At 41.5% G+C, this 19,107-nt stretch overlaps 1 protein-coding gene across 1 annotated transcript in view; it reads left to right on the forward strand.

The window, feature by feature from the left end:
• The first annotated feature begins 25 nt into the window (after positions 1–25).
• Gpc3 (glypican 3) overlaps positions 26–19,107 on the forward strand; it is a 462,080-nt gene continuing 442,998 nt past the window's right edge. Inside the window, exon 1 of the mRNA XM_013523049.1 lies at positions 26–370. Coding sequence (XP_013378503.1) covers positions 199–370 — 172 coding nt within the window. The 5' untranslated portion in view covers positions 26–198. The remainder of the gene's footprint in view (positions 371–19,107) is intronic.

Here is a 19,107-nt window from a genome sequence, read left to right on the forward strand (position 1 = left end):
GCCCCGCCCCGCCCCGTGCTGCCGAGCGGTTCCCGCCCTCGCTCAGCGCCCAGGTAGCTGCGAGGAAACTTTTGCAGCGGCTGCGTAGCGCGGCACGTCTGTCGCTCCTCCGGGCCGCTGCCAGGCTTGCCCAGTCCTAGTGAGGCTCTCGCTCCGGCTGCCACTCTCTCGCGCTCTCCTAGCTCCCCGCGAAGCAGGATGGCCGGGACCGTGCGCACCGCGTGCTTGGTAGTGGCGATGCTGCTGGGTTTGGAGTGCCCGGGACAGGCGCAGCCCCCGCCGCCTCCGGACGCCACCTGTCACCAGGTCCGCTCCTTTTTCCAGAGACTGCAGCCTGGACTTAAATGGGTTCCCGAAACCCCCGTGGCAGGTGAGTAGGGGTCCCTCGCGCGTTCCCGGCGCCCCGCGGGAAGCCCAGGGGCGCGTGGTGGCTGCACCGCGAGCGCTAGTCCCGCGGGGCCCGGGTCCGTGCGCCCTGGGTCTGGGTACCTACCTGGGAGCGGTCGCTGTGCCTGGGGCCTGGCTGGGTCTACTGAGGGGGGGAAGCTGGGTTCGTAGGATCTTGTCCGCACACCCCAGGCTCGCGCTGCTGTCAGAGAATATGAGATCGGGAGGAATGGAGGGGGTCGCCTTCCCAGGAATGCGCATTTTGGGGAGGCCAGGAAGGTGGGAGCTGGTTCTCCAGCCCTGGAGAACTCAAGTGGAGCCACTGCCTCGGGAATTTCTCACCCTTGCTTGCACGTATGTGTGAAAATTTCAGCCTTATCTGGACTGCGGCTCTTTCCCCAATGTGTCCCCACGCCCTCTTTTCCCCAGTCTGGGTTCCCGAGGCTCGCGGGCCTAAGTACAGGCAAAGTTGAGGACAGATCTCAGAGTCTTCAGTGGTGGGTGAAGACACGCTGAAGGAAACTTTTGCGTAGGAGGTAACCCCAAATGAGGACTGAGCCTTTCCCTTCAAAACAGCGTCCTGTTTCTAGGTTGGCAAAATCGCTTCAAAATTGGTGGTGCTGACCTGTGGGGTAGGAGTCCGGAGATGATTGAACTCCCCCTGCCAGATTCATCTGCCTTCTTGACCGGAATGGGAGATGATTCTAGGTGGAGAAAGTTTCTGGACGCCTGCCTTTTGTTCTGCACAATCAGATCGTGCTGTAAGGGCATATTTTAACCTTAGCTGAGGGCTACCGCTGTCAACAGATGAATATTAATGGCTTCTGTGATTGACTATCCAGCAGTTGGGCACCCAACGCTTGCCTTAGAATCCAATTAGGACAAGGTGGTGAGCTGACAGTGCGGGCAAGAAGAGTAGGTTTCAAACAGGTTAATTTAACAGAGGTGCGCTCGGAGAAACGGCCGGTAGTATTCACCAACGGTGAGACGTTTCTGGCCTCCGGGGTCTCTTTTCAACTGCATCAGCGAGGATCGAGTCCGCGCTTGGGAGAGATCCGGGAGCAGCCCTCGCCCAAACTTGGCTGGTGGCTCTCAACAAGTCGGGGAGACGGGTCTGACGGTTGGACCAAGTTGTGAATGCGGATGCGCGCCCTATGGGCGCTGCCGGCAAGCGTTCACTGGCAGGAGGTTACCTAGGCAGCCAGCGCCCTCAGCTTTTTCTTTAGGTTGATGAAAAGAGCCAAGCGAGCCTGCTGTTTAGTTGCAAAGGTAATTGGTCACCCTTTTTGGTGACTGAAATGCATTTGTGCATATGTTAAATATTGCTTTGCAGGATATCGCTCTAAGGGAGGGTAGAACTACCTCTTCCACTGTTGAGTGTTAATAACACACCACGTGGGCGTGTGCCGGAGCTGTAAGGGGCAACCTATGAATCAGTTCCACAGAGCTGAAACAACAGGCGAATCTCTCTCCACTGGAAGTGCCATGGTGATTAGATTGCTAAGGCTGGAGAACATGCTTTTGTTGATAATCGAAGAATGAGTCCACGCAGGCTGAATCCCTCCTGGATGAATGGCGTCCAGATTTTTGTGGTTGGGGCCACCTTTGGCAGATCTGAAGCCAGGGAGTAAAGGTGGTGCTAAAAACAGGAACACCAGAGGACAGCACAGATACTCATTTGGCAACCTCCCACCCCACTCCTAGAGGCACTCACCCTCCCTTACCCTCCCCCAGCTCCCTGGCCGTCTGCCTCTTTGCAGCATCTGTGTAAAAGTATAGGGAGAGCCCACACACTGTGTGCAAGAGATTTGGCCTGGCCTTGCTTCCTCCCCTCCCTTTCTCCTGGGGTAAGGATGATCATACCTGTTTGTAATATAGCTTTTTCACTTTAAGCTACTATTTCAGATTCTAGGGGAAAAAAAAATCTCTTTTCAAGGGTTTTCACCATATAAACCCAAAGGAACCTACTTCATTTGTCTTTAGCAAACATGAATGGTGATAAGCACCTTTTGCATGGCAGACCTTGTCCTCACTCGCATTGGAGCAAAGCCAAAATTCAAATATGTTGATACCCATACAGCTACCATGTATCCTGGATTTTTCTGGGGTAGTGCCGAATTTGAATACTCTTTCCTGGCATGAAACCATGTGTCCTGAATTTTAGTTGGGCAAATATGGTCACTGTAGATATGGAATGCACGGTGCAAATCCTAATGTCCCTGTGAGGAGAGAGCTCATCAGTATTTCAAAGAAGAGACGATAATGCCAGACTAAATACAATGGCAAGTGCATAATTTCAAAGTGAATAAATGTGTAATTTGCTGCTGTTGTTCAGTGGTTGGAAATTGAAAGAGAGCTGCAAATTATTTGATAGTTATGAACCATCCTGATGACCACTTGACTTTCTTCCCATCTGTATTTTAAACCATGTTCAGTTTGCCTGCTGCACTGTACTAACTGCATTAAGGCTTTCTTTGTCCCAGATAAAATGAGAGTCACAGTAAGGAGAAATCCTCAAGAATGTCCTGTTTCACTTAGGGGGAGCGTTTGGGATTGACTGCTAACTTAAGCCATTAGCAGAATTGGGTTAGCGTGGATAAGGTACATTTCTTATGTTAATATGAATGAGACTAAATGGCATTTCAAATCAACCAGCCTAAAAAAATAAATCACCGGTGCTGAAGGACTATGGTACACTTCCACAAAGCTGATCTAAAGCCTTACAGTCTCATGTTCCCATTTCTTTTAGAGTATTCAAAGGCACAGGATAGCAATTCTAAATAGTATGTCCCCCAAATCCATAGATCTCTTCATACTCCAGTCTTTTTTTTTTTTTTTTTTAAGGATTTGTAACTTGGAAAGCACCACAGATGGAAACCAGGCGCACAGAGTTAGCATTTGGCAGAAAAATCCATATAACTGACTTTCAGTGCAGCTCTTTTGCCCTTATTTAATTTAGAAAAATTCAGAAAAAAGCCAATGAGCTCATAAGTCTAGATGTTTATTTTGTTTTGCTTAACCTACCCACAGGCGCAATCAAGAATGGATACAATTTTAGGCAAGGGAAGTGAGCTAGTAATCAGACAATGATGTTTCCAATTGTCTCAAAGGGAATGTTACAGAAGTCTGAAAAAAATTCCTCTAAACAAAAATCAAGCGTAATTCATTTTATGAATGCCATACACCAGATTTTTGAGGGGTGGTGGTGCAGGGGATGGATGGGAATGAGAAAAAAATCAAACCATAGTAGTGTTGCAACTCCCAAAAGATTGAGGGATCTTGCCTTGGAGAAATCTTGTAGAGTACAAGAACCAATCCAGAAGGCCAAATGCTCATATGGGTAAAAGGCAGCCTTGAAGAGCCAAAATCGACATGGAATTTCTTAAAATAGATGAAATAATGTAAAAATAAAAAGCAACATTCTTGAAACACAGAGAGTTTGGCAATTTTTAAGTGTGAGAACTAGGGACCATATCAGGGTTGCCAGCGGGGGTTCTCCAATTAGTCTGAAGCAGTTATGGGTCCTAGTGTTCCAAGAAAGAATAAGAATTGAGGTGTGGGAGTGTTTTCTCTCCTCTGAGATTGCAGTAGACATTTGGGCGAGCAGGTGATTTGTTACAACTTTAAAAAGTTGGGCTGAGGATGTGGCTCGGTGGTAGCTTCGTGCCTTGCATGCACAAGGCCCTGGGTTCGATCTCCTCCAGCACAACAAAAATAAAACAAAATAAAAACTTCAAAAAGTTGCATTATAGTGTGCTAACTTGGAAGGTTTTAGAGATTGCTTTCAACTGTGGTCTATGTATTATGCAAATCCTTATGTTGGGGCTGAGATGTGCTTAGGGAGAGCTATCAGTGTGATGGAAGAGATGGCCCATAATTAGTGGGGCAACTGGCTCTGAAAAGAGTATAAGGCTGCCTACTCCTTGGCAGGCTCTGTGTTAGGCTCTGGAAGGTGCAGAAAGGAGTGAGCTGCAGTCTCTTTTGTCAGAGAGCTCACAGTCTAGTGGGGGAGCATACAAGTAAACAGGCTTCCCGGGAAACTTGTAGGATTAAATAGGGTGAAAGGGGCTAGAAAATACCTCCAGGAAATTGGCTGAAATGGTTACAATAGCCAGCCTGGGCAAAGGAAAAGAACTGAAGAGATGAAGTGGGAGATAGGGAGAAGTGTCTTAATAGGGCTGCCATCTCAAAAAGTTTTCTTAATTCTTGTAGGAAATTCCATTTAGTAAGCATTAGGAAATATAGACAGAAGGCTTGATGGATGCTAGATGACACAGATGATGTCAGTTTTGCAGTGTGTGTGCGTGCTTTTTTTCTTATAGGTTGTATCTAATATCTTGATGCAATATTTTTGAGCATTCTGCTACTTCTGTCCTTAGAGTAGCAATGTTTGCTGTTCATTGCAACCTAGAAAAAGGCTGCTTATTACCAACCTGGCAGAAAAGAGTCCTGAATCTGACTGGTATGATACAAAACATAAAATGTTTTCTCCTTAAATGGCAGCTATCAATGACCATGCCAACTTTAGTGTTTGATGCATATACAAAAGCATGGGTCTTAAGAGGTATCTTATTACTCATTTCTCAGAAAATGGAAGATAATCACTTATAACTTGTGCACACGATACATCATTTGGAAAGAATTTCACTGGGGATCATGTTGCTCAACTGAAAAGTTCTGGCATGCTGAATTTGTACATTTTTGTGAATGCTTCCTTTTACTCTGATCTCTAGCTTTTTTTCTGCATATGGTTATTTGTATGTTTTAGATTATAAGCTTCTTAAAGGGAAAGCACTGTATTTGAACAGTGTTAGCCACAATGCTAGGAGCACCATAGAGAGAGCATTTAGTTAATAGTTGATGAAAATGCAATTTCTAAATTATTTTGTATTTCTTCTCCATAAATTCTCTCATACTTTCTTAAACTATATGTCATCTTGCTTTTTTAACAGCCGAAGTCCAAAATGTTATGACATGTTATTGGAGTGCATGGACAAACTTTTCAGGCAACATATATTCTAGCTGGAGACAGACCCAGGCTTATTTCAGTTAGCTGCTGACTCTTACCATCAAGCAAGGCTTATTAATGTCGAGTTCCCAGTGAACAAGATAACAGCATTGTTATGACTGGCTTATTATCACTAAAGATCAACAATTATTACAGCACATAAATTGTAGGACATCTCTTAAATCAAGTCTACTTTGATTTAATGTCAGCTAGACCTTTCTCATTAATGATACTGCCATATTTGGGAGTTGGGCTACAACACATACATGGACCTGTTGAAGTACTTCACAGGTTTCCGTAACCTGGGATTAGAATTTATATACAGGCTCTCAATTCAAGAGACCATTCCAAGAGCTAACATTTATTTAGCCTTAGCCAAGCTTGCAAATGGGTTGGATGGTTTTGGTAATCTAAGGTCTAATGTAAAATGTGGGCAGAAAAATCCCCCACCCATTAGCTCATATTTAGAAAACTGGATTGAAACAGGATCCCCAGCACTCCATTAAGAAATGAACATCAGAAAATAGAATCCGAGTCATGGGCCCCAGACTGGCTTTAGAGACAGCCTTAAGTAATGGGAATTACCTTCTGAGATATAATGACAGGGAGAATGCAGTTCAGAAAGCGAGGTAAAGATGGCCATATCAGCAGCGAAAACAGGCATTTTGAAATTCCCTGTGTGTATGTGTGTCGGGGGGATACCAAGGAGCATTGCAATTTTACTTGAATATCTTGGTGAATATGCAAAATAAGGAAGATTCAGTTCTGTACTTAAGATTAGGCCAATTAAAGATCAATTTTCCAAGTGCCAATTTTTAGAAATATTTGTTTATCACATTTTAAAACAAATACACCAAAATAATGCAGATTGATTACCAAGAAAGGCATTTTCGCTTTTGCCTCTCTTTGTGCGTGGCTGGACAAAGCCTCATTTGAGAGTTTGTATTTTTCCTCATGAATAAAAAGGAGCCAATATTAGGTCCAAAATGCATTGCTAATGTTCCAGACAGTTAATTATTTTTAGTAGCCGAAATTGTATTTATATGCTAGATTAGTAAATCTTCTAAACTCTTTGAAGCATGCTTAATAGGCTTATATTGATAAATAATTGATAGGAAGGGAGATAAAATATAAGTGAAAGTGGCAATAAGAAGGGACAGGGAAGTCAAAGCCATTATAAAAGAAACCTCCACGTCGTACTCCATTCATGCACTGCAAGACAAAAGAGGTGCATTTCTCGGTGAAAGTGATGATTTCAAAAATACTCTGTATTTTTCAAAATTTCCACAATGAAGCATGTGTTTATTTGTTATGAATTGAGAACAGGCACAATTTTAGAGTAACATCTAATTTGCCCTTCTTCAGTCTGCCATTTGAAAATAAGTTTATTACTGGAAAATTAGAAGTCTTTACCATGGCAACTTTACATGTTCAATAGGTACATGTTCAATAGGTACATGTTCAATAGGATCTGTATCTATATCTTTCCTACTAGAGTGTGGTCTCTTCAAGGTTAAGGGCTGTATTTTATTTAACTTTGTCTCTTCCAGGTCTAGCACAGTACATAATAGTAATAATAGGTACTTAATACATATTTGTAAACTAATGAAAGGCTAGAGTTAGAAATGTATTACAAACATAGAATTTCCATACACTCAATATTTAAGTTTGATTTTATTTTACTATTTTACTAAGCTTTCTGAAAGTGTCACCACTTTTTCAGGTCAAAAGCCCATGAGTTGTTCTTAGGTAAGTGTTAAAGGACATTGGTTAAATTTATTCGGCGGCACTGTTACTCCCTGAAAGAAGCAATGTAGACAAATGTGACAAACGGTGAGTATTTTGTGGTTGTTTCCAAGGCTATTCTAAGTAATCTAAAGAGAGATTAAAGTTATACACATATTATATATTTCTCTTCACTCTCTAGGTCTGTGGTGCGTACCTTTGTGAAAATAATGCAACCTGATGTCAATTACAGAAATATATATGGAATGTACTTAAGTTTTTCCCCAGTATTTGGCATTTTTACCTATGCTATCAAGATTGATAAATGTATTTTTAAGAGGACATAATCCAAAGTGGATTTTTAGCCATGGAACTTTTATTTGTGTAGGGTCAAGGACCTCATGAGGGTTTTTAAAATTTCTGTATGCATTATGCCAATTTTCTAATTAATTGGCTATAGAAGAGACATCAGGGGATTCTTTCAGTAGAGGCCCAAGTAAGAAAGAGGGTGAAACAAAAAAGGGTGATATTCAATTGAAAAAGAAATCAGAATTCTGTTTGCATATTCTCCTCATTAATTATGGTTCTGCTCCTTCTCTCTCAAATCCTACATGATTAATACTTATATATCGTGGCATCCTGAGAATCTTTCTTACTCTTTGTTAATTTTTGATTCGGATGCTTGAGGCCAAGAGGAACATTGTGAACGGGGAAAGAGTTGGAATGACAGCTTTGGGGAGGAGAATAAAAGCCCTAGCACTGTGTATAACAGACAGTTAACAAGCACAGATGGAAAGGATCAGGAAATATTTGAACATGGAAATTTGCATCTGTGCAGAGATAATACAGAAGGATGCCCCAACTGCCCTGGGTCCCAGAAATACTTTATCTGTACTTCTTATTTAGTAGTCATTTTTTTAAAGTGCATCGTTTATTCATGGCCTTTTCCAAAGTCTGTGTTCACTGAATGCAAAATCCATGTTGGAGTCATCATGGTAACCTCCAGAGGGGTGAGTGGAGTGTCTTGTGTAGTTATTAGTGTAATTAATTAATTAATTAGTGGAGATGAATGTAAGAACAAGTGTTTGAAAACATAGTCTTAAAGACTGGACCGCTATCCAGTGAGACCCTAGTATGGCATATAACTATAGAATGTCCGATTCCCTGACAATGCATAGCTGTCTGAACTGATTTGCAGCAGAGACTGAAGAAGAGATGATAGAGTTGAAGCATATTTATCTATTCTCTGTGGCCCTGGCAGTCTTGTCCTACTTTCAAACTGAAGATTGAAGACAAGGTGACAAGTGGAGAGAATTTTTGACTGCAGCTTTACCTAACTGTGGTGCTTCAACATGTTTATACATATAATCATAGATTGCATACATATACCTATAGATTTTAATTTGATAGCAGTGATTAATTATGCATGTTATTTAAACTGACAAATGTCAGTTGTTACTCTTAGCAGTAGGTGGTCTTTCACAATCATACTTTACATTTATGCAGCGAAAGATTGCTTTCATATATCTCAGATTCACACAATGCAGCCCCAAAGTGTCTGTAGCTGCTAAATTCCAGGGACAAACAGACATATACACATTTGTACACTCATACGCTATCCCTATAAATGTTTATTTGCCTTTCAGTAATGTCAAGAATGACGCTATCTTACACTGGGACAACCTAGCAAGTATAACTTTTATAATTTTCAATTCGGTTGGGCCTAAATTGTTGTAGCACTGATCGTCACTGGTATCATAGATTTGCTGCTTATTTATCAAGTTCTATAATTTTACCAAGTATAGAGATGGGGTCCTCATTAAGTAGTAACAGAAAACCCATACTGTGACCTTGGCCCATGTTGGAGAACTATTTTGAGCACTCACTCCATTGCATGTTGAACTTGACAGAAATGAGAATGTGACCCAAGAGACACTTTGCAAGTTAGATTTCATAGTGATTGTTTGGAAAACAGACAAGACATTCAGTGGAAAGGAACTCAATAGTAATGACCTTTATATACTATCTCTGCATTAATATTTAAATGTTTTTCATTCATTATTTTAACCAACATTTATTGAGCACTGATTCTGTGCCAAGTACTGAGCTAGGATTTAACCAACAGGATAAACTTGGTGCCAACACAGTCCCTTGAGATGGGCACCATACAGGAGTTTGGAAAATGTTGCATCCTGGAGAAGCGATGCCCAGTTGCCTCGAGAGGGCTGTCATGTAAGCTACACGAGAGAGATACAGAGTTAAGAGACAAAGCAACGTACTCGTTGAGCTGGAATAGTTTGGGTTGGTCAGAGCACAGATGCCAGTGAAGTGGAGGGAATATGAACTTGAAAAGTAAGTAAGGAAAATGCTACAGTTCGAGCTGTATCCATTGATAATAAGGAGCGATGAAAAACATATTTGAGAAGAGAAACACTGCTCAGGATAGAGGATGACTGGAGAGTGAGGAGTGGCAGGGAGTTTTAGGAATGCAGGTAAGAGGATTGAGGGCAGGAAGTAGGAGAATAGAAACTGAATTTGAGAGAGAAGAGAAAGTAGAGTAGGTATAACTTGGTGATTAGATGTGACGAAAGAAAAGACAGTTTAGAACTTTTAGTTTTCCTGGATTGGGGGACCATGACACATAATAGGTGCTCAGTAAATATTTGTTGAATAAATTAAATATAGAAAGAGTATTTATAGTTTTTGGAAACACAGTCTTAGTGTGTTGCTCAAATGCCCTGAACTCCTGGGCCCAAATGATTCTCTTTCCTCAGCCTTGTGAGAAGCTAGGAATGACATACATCCACCACCATTCCCTGCTATTCGAGTATATTTTTATTTTTGGTTTTTTGAGATAGCTTCTATCTATGTATTTCAGGCTGGCCTCAAACTCAAAGCAATCTTTCTACCTCAGGACCTCCCACCCCACAGTGCTGGGATTGCTGGTGTATGCCACCATGCCTGGCTTCAGAGTGTATTTTTAAAGGTGAAGTAGTGAGTTGAGTTTTGAACAGGTTGAGTTGAGGGGCCCTTTTCAGCAAGGTAGAAAATGTCAGCGAGGTAGTTTAAGTTGTGTTTTGAAAAACAAGAGAGGGAAATCAGGGCTGGAGAGACATACTTGAAAATTATTAGTATATAAAAGTTAGTTGAACTTCTTGGAACGAATGAGTCACTGGGAAAGAGTGTACATATTGTTGTGTCTGGAGTTCAGGAGAAGCATAGTTGGGACTCATCAGCTTATAGGCTCAAGTTGGAAGTCATGGGTGTGGATGATATTTTCCAGGCTTCTGCATGTGACATGCCTTAAAATGTATTTTGCCAACATCTGGTGATTTTTTTTTAAAAACCTGCCCAAACCTTTAAGAACTTGCTTAAGAGAAAGTATGAGTATATACTGTTATGGTCCAAGCCGTTGAAAGTAAAATAATACACACACACACACACACACACACACACACACACACACACACGCACACTTCTGTGTAGGGAAATGCATAAGAATAAAGGTATCACATTTTCATTTATTTTTGATAGTAATAATTCATAATTGTGCATATTATTTTGTTCAATAATTCATAATTGTGCATATTATTTTGTTTTGTTTTGTCTTTTTGAGACAGGGTCTTGCTATGCAGTTCAGGCTAGCCTTGAGCTCACTTTGTAGCCCAGGCTGGTCTCCAACTCGCAATGATCCTCCTGCCTCAGCTTCCCAAGTGCTGGGATTTAGGCGTACACCACCACACCCGGCTGTGCATATTATTTAAACAAAAAGTTGTTCATTGTTATTCTAAGCAGTGGGTGGTCTTTCACAATCATACCTCACATTAGTGTTGGGAAAGCCTTGCTTTCTTCCATCTCATGATCATACCCGGCAAGCACTCAAAATTGTCTACAGTTTTTTAGTTCAAGGGACACTTGCCTGGTTTCAATATGGTGGCCGCTCCGCCCTTTGTCCTAGGGGAGCACTCTTCACTCTGGAGAATGAAAACTGCAACAGTGTGTAGCTTTTGGAGTGCTGGTCTGTGTTCCATTGCTGGCTAGGCTCTGAAACATGTGGTTCTAAGCAAAACCTAGGAATGCTTGTGCAATTGGACTTATCTCTCTTACATGTCTATAGAGATGTCATTGTTTTTGGTTCTGGGGGAAGGGAGGGTTATAAAATCTTCTGGTTCTCAGACATAAATTGTTTCTTTAATTTCTCTGTTATTTAAGAGGTTGCCTTCATCAGTGATTCTACTTTTATTCAACATCACCTTGAAACTCCTTGTTTTCCGGTAGATATTTTGTGACCACATTCCAGTTGATGGGATGGTTTTCCTCTAAGGGAATATCATAGAAAACAACATTTACTGAATGCTTGCTGTATTCCAGTTGCTATATATATGATCTCTCATTTGATCTACTAAGCTGGAAATGGAGGTGGTGTCGTCTCCATTTTACCAATGGAGAAACTGAGGTCCAGAAAGGGTTATTTTCCCAAAGGTGGCATAAGTGGTAGAGCCAGGCTTTGCATCCAGGTTTCTCTCACTCTGTGGTCCGTACTCTTTTGAGTGTACCCACCAGACTCTGATGGGAAATATATAGTCTTTGGCCTGAATTCCCACACTCCTTTGCTTTGTGTAACACTTTCTGCTCTGGAATTCCTTCCTACTCGGCTCTATCTTTACTAGTTTGCCCTTTCTTCCTATCTTTGTTAGATATAAGTATTCCAGTAGTGCGTATCCTTTGCCCTTCCCACTGTCTCTGCTCACTCCCCCCCCCCATTCCCATGACTTCATTATCTCTGCTCTTTGAGGGATTCCCTTATCTTTTTACAACCTGACCTCTTCCTTGCTCTTTGTTACAACATCTCCCAGTTGTCTGCTGCGCATCTCCATCTGGAAGTCCTGCCGGTGCTTCAATACAATTGAAACTCAAATTGTATTTGACTTCTCTTACACATCTCACAACCAAATTGAGTGGCTAATTCCTGGAAGTCTCCATCTATCATATCTCTCAGTCTTATCCACTTGGCATGTGTGCTCTCTGTTTATACCCAGCAGGCTGCTGTCTCATTACTTAAAAGTCTCTAGCGTTGTCTGATTCCCTGCTTTTTCTTATAGATCACCTGCCTGTCTTCCCATCATCACTGTCTGCTGTAGTCTTAACCTTTCAAAGTCTCAGTGTAGTGCCATCTTCTTCATAACTCTCTCCATGACTCTCTGTGACTAGATGTGATTGTTTCTCCCTTGGACCCCTGCTGTCTCCGTAACTCTCTGCCTTATTTCTTCCTTGCTCTTGTAATTTTTCATGTAGTTGTCTTTATTCTCCTGACTAGAACCTAGCTCCGTAAAGTGTGTTCCAAGGGCCAGCAACCTTGGCATTACTTGGAAGCTTGTGAGAAATACAGAATCTCAGGCCTCATCCAAGATCTACTGCATCAGAATTTACATTTTTTAAACAAGCTGCCCAGATGATTTGTATGACTGTTAAAGGTTGAGAAGGGCTGCTTTCATGAGTAAGTTCAGTGACGGTAAGAACCCTGCAGTATGCATCTTGCCTGTAGTAGATTCGTATCCTTTTCATTTTTCATATTTGTGCTTTAGGTATTCATTCATTAAAGTGATGTTAGAGAACTGTTAACAAGAAATGTATGAGGGAGAGGGTAAGGAAAGGAGAGAGAGGAGAGTGAAGGAGGGGAGAATGAGAGATTGCGGGGAGAGAGAGCCACCGTATCTCGGCTAGGTAGCCAATAACTCTGACCGAAAGGCAGCGTTATCCAACCTCTAGGGTAGGCCTTGGCTTAATGTGGTCAAAGGCAAATATATCCTGAAATCATTTTGCTCCTACTCTAGGCACCATATGGTTTCCCACCTTCTCTTTTGCTGCCATTCTGAAGTGTATCTTCTGTGGCTATACCCAGATAGTCAGAGTGACACTTTTGAAAGGTTTCAAAGAGCCAGGGAAGAACTGTGCCCAGGGTTTCCGGTGGGCCTGCCTGTTTTCAGAAAGAGATATTCTGCTTTGTTTTCAAACCTCAAAGTTTATTTCTGAAATAAGGGTCTATTTCCCCCATGGTATTTCAAAGGTTTTCTACAAATGTTAATTTCTAAAACCTAAGTCATTTCTTGCCTTTGAAACTTCAGTGCTGTGGGTCAATTTAATAATGTTGCCTGAAGGTTATTTTAGCCTTCAAAATCTGTCGTATTGCCTTTTCTTTGTTCTTTGAGGAAGTAGGCTTGCTTCATTCACAAAGCCTGAAGGTGATGCTGGAATCAGCATTCATTTAGTCATTCAGTCTTCCCCGACAGTATCCACTTTTATTTTCCATTTCAGTCCTAGTGGCCATGACACTTACTACCCACTGAAACTTACAGGTAAAATTCTTGAAAAGCCCAGAAACATTTCACAGAGCTGTGGTAATGAGCACCTTGCAGTCTTTACCTAGCCCCCATGCCTAAGGGGAATGGGTTGTTCCAGAGAAGCTTTGGTCTCACTGCAAGCTCTCAGGGCCCTTCATCTGTCTGTCAAACTGCTTCGCACATCTTCTCTTTTCCTGCTTTCCACCCTCACGCGCGCCCTCAAATGGTTATAATTTAAAATAGAAGTCTTTCATGGTTTGTTGTGTTTACTGAATGGTTTTGTGTTTCTTGTTCTCTAAAGAAGTACACGAGTTCAGTGTTTTATATTTTCCTCTGCATTTTAGTTTTAAGTTGTATTTCCTTTTCTTAGAGCTTCTGACTTCCCTCTCTCCTCTTTCTTCTTCCTTCTCTCTTCTTCCGCCTTCTCTATATCTTCTCAGACCCGGCAATTCTGGAGAGAAAACGTGCTTCCTATTTTGCCCACTTCCTCGGTTTGAGTACCTGGTTACTAGGGATATTGTAAAATTCTCTTTCTTAGTTTGGAAATGAAGAGCTCCAAAATGTGCACCAATGAATTTACATTCCACTTTCTAAGATTCCACTCTGAAGATTCAAAAGGGTTTTGTACAGGTAGGACAAGGCTAGATGGCTTTAATACCTCAGATTTTTGTTAGGTAGTTTACACTCCCTCTCACTTTGTCATAATTCTCAATGCAAATTGCGTCTTTGTTCTTAGAAATCCGACTCTCTCTTTTTATATCAAATGCTTTCCTTTTTTTCTAAAGACAAGGGAGCACCTTTGAAACACTGCTAGTGTGGGGCAGAGCTGACACTTACGTTGTAGGCTAACCAAATTACAGCTTGCTTTTCCCTGGTGAAGTTATCATGTTTCAGGGGCATTGTTTCACTTGTGGGGTTTCATTGTCCCAGTTTCAATTTTTGACTTCAGGTTTGAGATTGTATTCCAACTGGACTATTCCTCAGCATTTTTTCTTTGTCTTTATACTTATGGGGATCTTTTGTTTGTCCTCTGTTGTCACTGCCAAGTTTGGCTGTGGCTGTTAGGTTATGTACTTACGTATAAATGTTTAATAAGACAAGTTAGACCAAATGTGCCAGAAGACATTTAAACCTCTCCAACTCATTTTTTTGTGTAGGGTCACAGATGGTTGCTTTATCTCAGATGTTTAGATTTGGAGGACATGCCTTTGCAGTTTGTCTGATGGATACAACGAAATGGAAGCTTTTGGAGTCAGTCTTGCTTACCAAAATGGTAGCACCCCATCACAGATAAGGCTAGGCTCCTCTTCCCATTTTTTCCTAATTATCCAAATTCCTCTAAGCCAGAGAGTTTTAAGTATGTGATTGTGTGTTTTTTAAGAAAATATTATGGATAATGATGAATGTTCTCAAGTCAGGAATAACAATTAGTACCATTCATTAATCAGGGAACATGTTTTGACTCTGGGTCCTGGCTAGGAAATATAAACTGTGAAAGTCACACACATATATGAACCTCAGGTAAATTTATGACTTGTCAGCCTTTTAAGGTTAAATTCTTAACCCCAAATCGGGGCTGGCTTTATATGTAGAGTCTAGCACATTCCTCTGGGCCACTGAGCAGGCCCCCGCCCCAGCCCTCTGCTTAACAGCAGCTAATGGTCTAATGAGGAAGAAGGATTTCTGCCTCTTATCAGCTACAGAAAAAGCAACAGGAAGGTTGATATACAAAGTATAGGTCCAAAGCTACGTTTTTGAGCCAAAAAAACTACAAGGTCAGTTAAAAACTCTAGCTGTGTAGTATCTCTACAGTTATCAATAGCTGTCAGTAAGGGATCTACACACTTCAAATTCAAGCAAATAGTAATAGTTGTCAAAAGTATGAACAGTCTAATTAGTCTTGCTAACAGTTCTTTCCTTCGTTGTTTAGTTCTTTTATAAATAGCCTTTATATAGTCTTTAATGAGCTTTTACTTTGTGCCTGGAGGTTGTTATGGTCATGTGGGGGTGGTTGATTGTCAGATGGTGATGATGAAGGCAAGAATATTTATATTTTGGCTCAGATTTAGGCAGGGGCTGCCAAGTAAAGGCAAACAAATATCTGCTACTACTTTTATTTCTTTTTAAACTGGATTTTGGCGTGCATATGCATTCAACTTGCTGTGGAATCAGAGAAAGCTTTGTGCTTCCTCATATTGTACTGACTTTTTCTTAAAGGAGAACTTGCCAGTGCCAGTTCTTACTTGGAATCCAGGTTCAAACTCATATAGAATAAATATTTCAGGATATTCAGAGTCCATCGTAGTGAAAGCCCCTTAACTTTCATCTTCCTTTTTAGCATTTTTTTTTTCAGAGACAATAATGAAAACGTTCTTTTAAGATTTCATTGTGTTATTGAAAATCCTATTTACATACACAGGCATTGTTGTGGCTGAGGGAAGAATGCGGGGTCCCATTCTTTAGCTCCTTGTGTATCTTTGCGGAGGCTCGTCTAAATAGAGGTAATGACTCTGTAGTCTAAGCAGCTTTTCTCATTTAGGTAAGCAGGGTGGCTGGAAATTTCAGTTTACTAGATAATTGAGTCTCTTCTTCTTAATTATTCCAGGCATGCAGGTTGTTCTCTTTATAGTAAAGACCCTAAAATCTAGTAATCTCCTCAGGCATCCGTTTGGTAATAAAATCCTGTGCATTTTCAGGGGTTAATTTTCATGACAATTGTGTGTTGCCTTCCTACCCCCACGGTTGAGGATATTTTACTATCTTTTAGGACTTCAGTTTCCTCACAGTTGCAAAAGCAACTTTAAGAGTATATATAAAGCTGTTGCTAGAATTACTGGATCTAGAGGAAATATACATGTATTCAGATTCATGCTCATTACACAACTTTCAGTTAGAGTTTTTAGTGGCCTTGTCATATTTTTGTTCAACATTGTGTGCCTGACTTTGCCAGATTTGGTTTTCTGCTCTGAATGAAAAACTGAATATTAGTAATAGTGTAGCCTAAGCATTCTCTATTCTTTCTAAAATGATATCTCAGGTCATCTACTGCAGAGTGAGGTGGGGGTGGGAGAGAGAGAGAGAGAGAGAGAGAAAAGAAGCAGAAGAAGAAGGTGAGGAAGAAGAAGAAGAAGAAGAAGAAGAAAGGAGGAGGAGGAGATGGAGAAGAGAAGAGAATAAGAGAGAAGAGGAGAGAAGAGAAGAGAAGGAGGCTCCGTTGCCTTCACATCTGCTAGTCATTCCCACTGGTGTGACTTCAATTCAGCAAGCTTTTATTGAGCACTTGTGGTGGGGGTGGTGCTAATAATCATTAACATTTATTGAGCCAGTCCCTGTGCTAAGCCTTTTATGTGAAGCATCCCACTTAATCCTCATAACAGCGGTACCAGGTTATAGCAGCATTTTTCCCATTTCACAGATGAGAACACTGAGGTTTAGTAACTTGTTCAAGGTCAGATACCTATAAAATGACTGAAACCCTCTTAGTGTGTTTCCAGAGTCATGCTCCTAACCATTACTCTTGTGTTGGGCTCATATTTCTAGGAAATATGGTACTTTTGAAACTTGTTTTGACACTCTGTTATGTGTGAAATTCTAAGCATCCCAAGTCAAATACTTTGGCCTTCCTGCTGTGAGTAGGCACAGTGAGGAACGGAAAGAAGATGAAGGCTATGCATGGAGGGCCTTGAGGGGACTCTCTTGAGGGGAAGGAATGATGGAAAGAGCAGTGATTTGAACCTGTGCAGATGCTGCATCCTGTTTGCAGCCAGCATCCTGGAGTCATGAGTGGGCTTTTCTTTTCCTGTTCAGTGAAGGTCGTCCTTCGAGTTGACCTGCATTAGCGATTGCACCAACCTATTTCCATTGCTGTCTCAGCCCATAATAGCATTAGCTACTCTGAAAGCAGCACTTATTAGACATGCACAGTCAGGAGGGCTTGGGATCATTGGTCCCATAGTTCCTGTGTCACTATTTCTCCTTTATTTCAATTCTCCTTAAAACAAGGGTAAAAATTAAATGAGGTAGATACTCCTGAATCAAATTACTGAAGGCAGGTCATGTAAGAATAGCAGTTCGCAGGGAGAGCCTGGATCCAGCCTTGGCTGGTTCAGCTTCATCTGGAGTCCTCCTGGCTCTGCCTCTTAGAGCCCACATTGGGCTCTGGAGAGCTCTGTGTCTGAGTCACTGATGGCTTGATGACAGAGTGAAGTTACTATTAGCAATTTTTGAGTTTTTCAGTAAAATCATGGGAATGGAAGAAAAAGCCCCAGATCACCTGTTTGGATAATTTATTTTTGTTTTTCATAGCTCCTGAAGAAAACGAGGAGGAAACAATTCACTACTGAACATTGTTGAAAAGTCTTTTATGTGTTGCATTAATAACTTAGATTTCCCTCACTTTGAGGAACACTGGGTTCGGAAGCAATGTCTGTGTGTGTTCGAGACAGTATTCTCTAGTTTCCACCTCAGCTCACTCAAACTATCCTGTGTCTCCAGCTTTCTTACAGATGGTTTGCAATGTTTTGCTTGTTAACTCCCTTCCTATGCACTTTCTCCTCCATTAAATCTCTTCCACAGAAAGGGGTTGCCACCAAGTCTAGACTTCAGTAACATTCAGGAGGAGGGCCAATTACTGAGGAGTTTCATTCCTATTACATGAGGTGGGAACAGGAGGAGGAGGAAAATCTGTCATCCTCAGTCCTTCAGATACTCAAGTTCTGACGCAACAGTATATGAGCAGAAGTGTGTTGAAGATATATAAAATTGCTGGAGCATTTACACAGCTATTCCCCAAGATGGCATAAATGCCACAGCACTAGAGCACGTCACTGTAGACACTCAGATAAGCTGAAGGATGGGGAAAAGGAACAGATCAATAATGGTGCGTCCCACTCAGGGATCAAGACTGAGTGTTTGATTTTCTTTTGGTTGCATTTGCTCTGGTGCGGTGTGTCTGTTGTACTAAGAAGGCAACTGACTCCCCTTTCCACAGGTTCCTATCATAGGGAGAGTGGCAAGATGTAATAGAGGGCACAGATTATTTACAGTGGCTGAGAATGTAATTACAAGGTGCAATGGCTTGAAACTGAAATTTAGGTTAGCCATTAGGGCTGGGAGAAGCATCTTAACAGTAAGGGCAATTGGGCATTGGAAAGATTTGCCTGGGAGCTGGTTAAACAGCATCTCCAGAACTGCCGAGGACTAAGTAAGGCAGGGGTAATGTGAAGAGAAACTCCAATTCAGTGTTGGACCGGAGGCACAGGCTGATAGGCATCTTTCGTTATTCCCTGGCTTCTCTTTGTGATTACTTAATTACTAATCGCTTAAAACAATTTTTTGTCATGTATCCAAAATGTGCCCAATTTGTTAAGCATAGGAAAACAAATGTCTTTGAGCAGCGAAATTGAAGTTTTTGGATCAATCTGAACGTCCTCCTGACTTTCTGGAACATGGGCCAACAACAGAGGAAGTATTATGTTTTGCTTCTGCAAGGCCTCTTCCTCCTTATTATATGGGACTGCTGTTGTTAAAGTAATATTTGGGCTCTGTCAACATTACTTTCTCAGGAATCACCGTAAATACAATTTGGTTTGGGTCTCTGTTCATCTTTTTCTTGACTTTTCTCTTTTTTGGACATCTCCCCTAGTC

This window comes from Chinchilla lanigera, unplaced genomic scaffold (assembly GCF_000276665.1).
Source record: "Chinchilla lanigera isolate Chin_1 unplaced genomic scaffold, ChiLan1.0 scaffold00072, whole genome shotgun sequence".
Classification (NCBI taxonomy): Eukaryota; Metazoa; Chordata; class Mammalia; order Rodentia; family Chinchillidae; genus Chinchilla; species Chinchilla lanigera.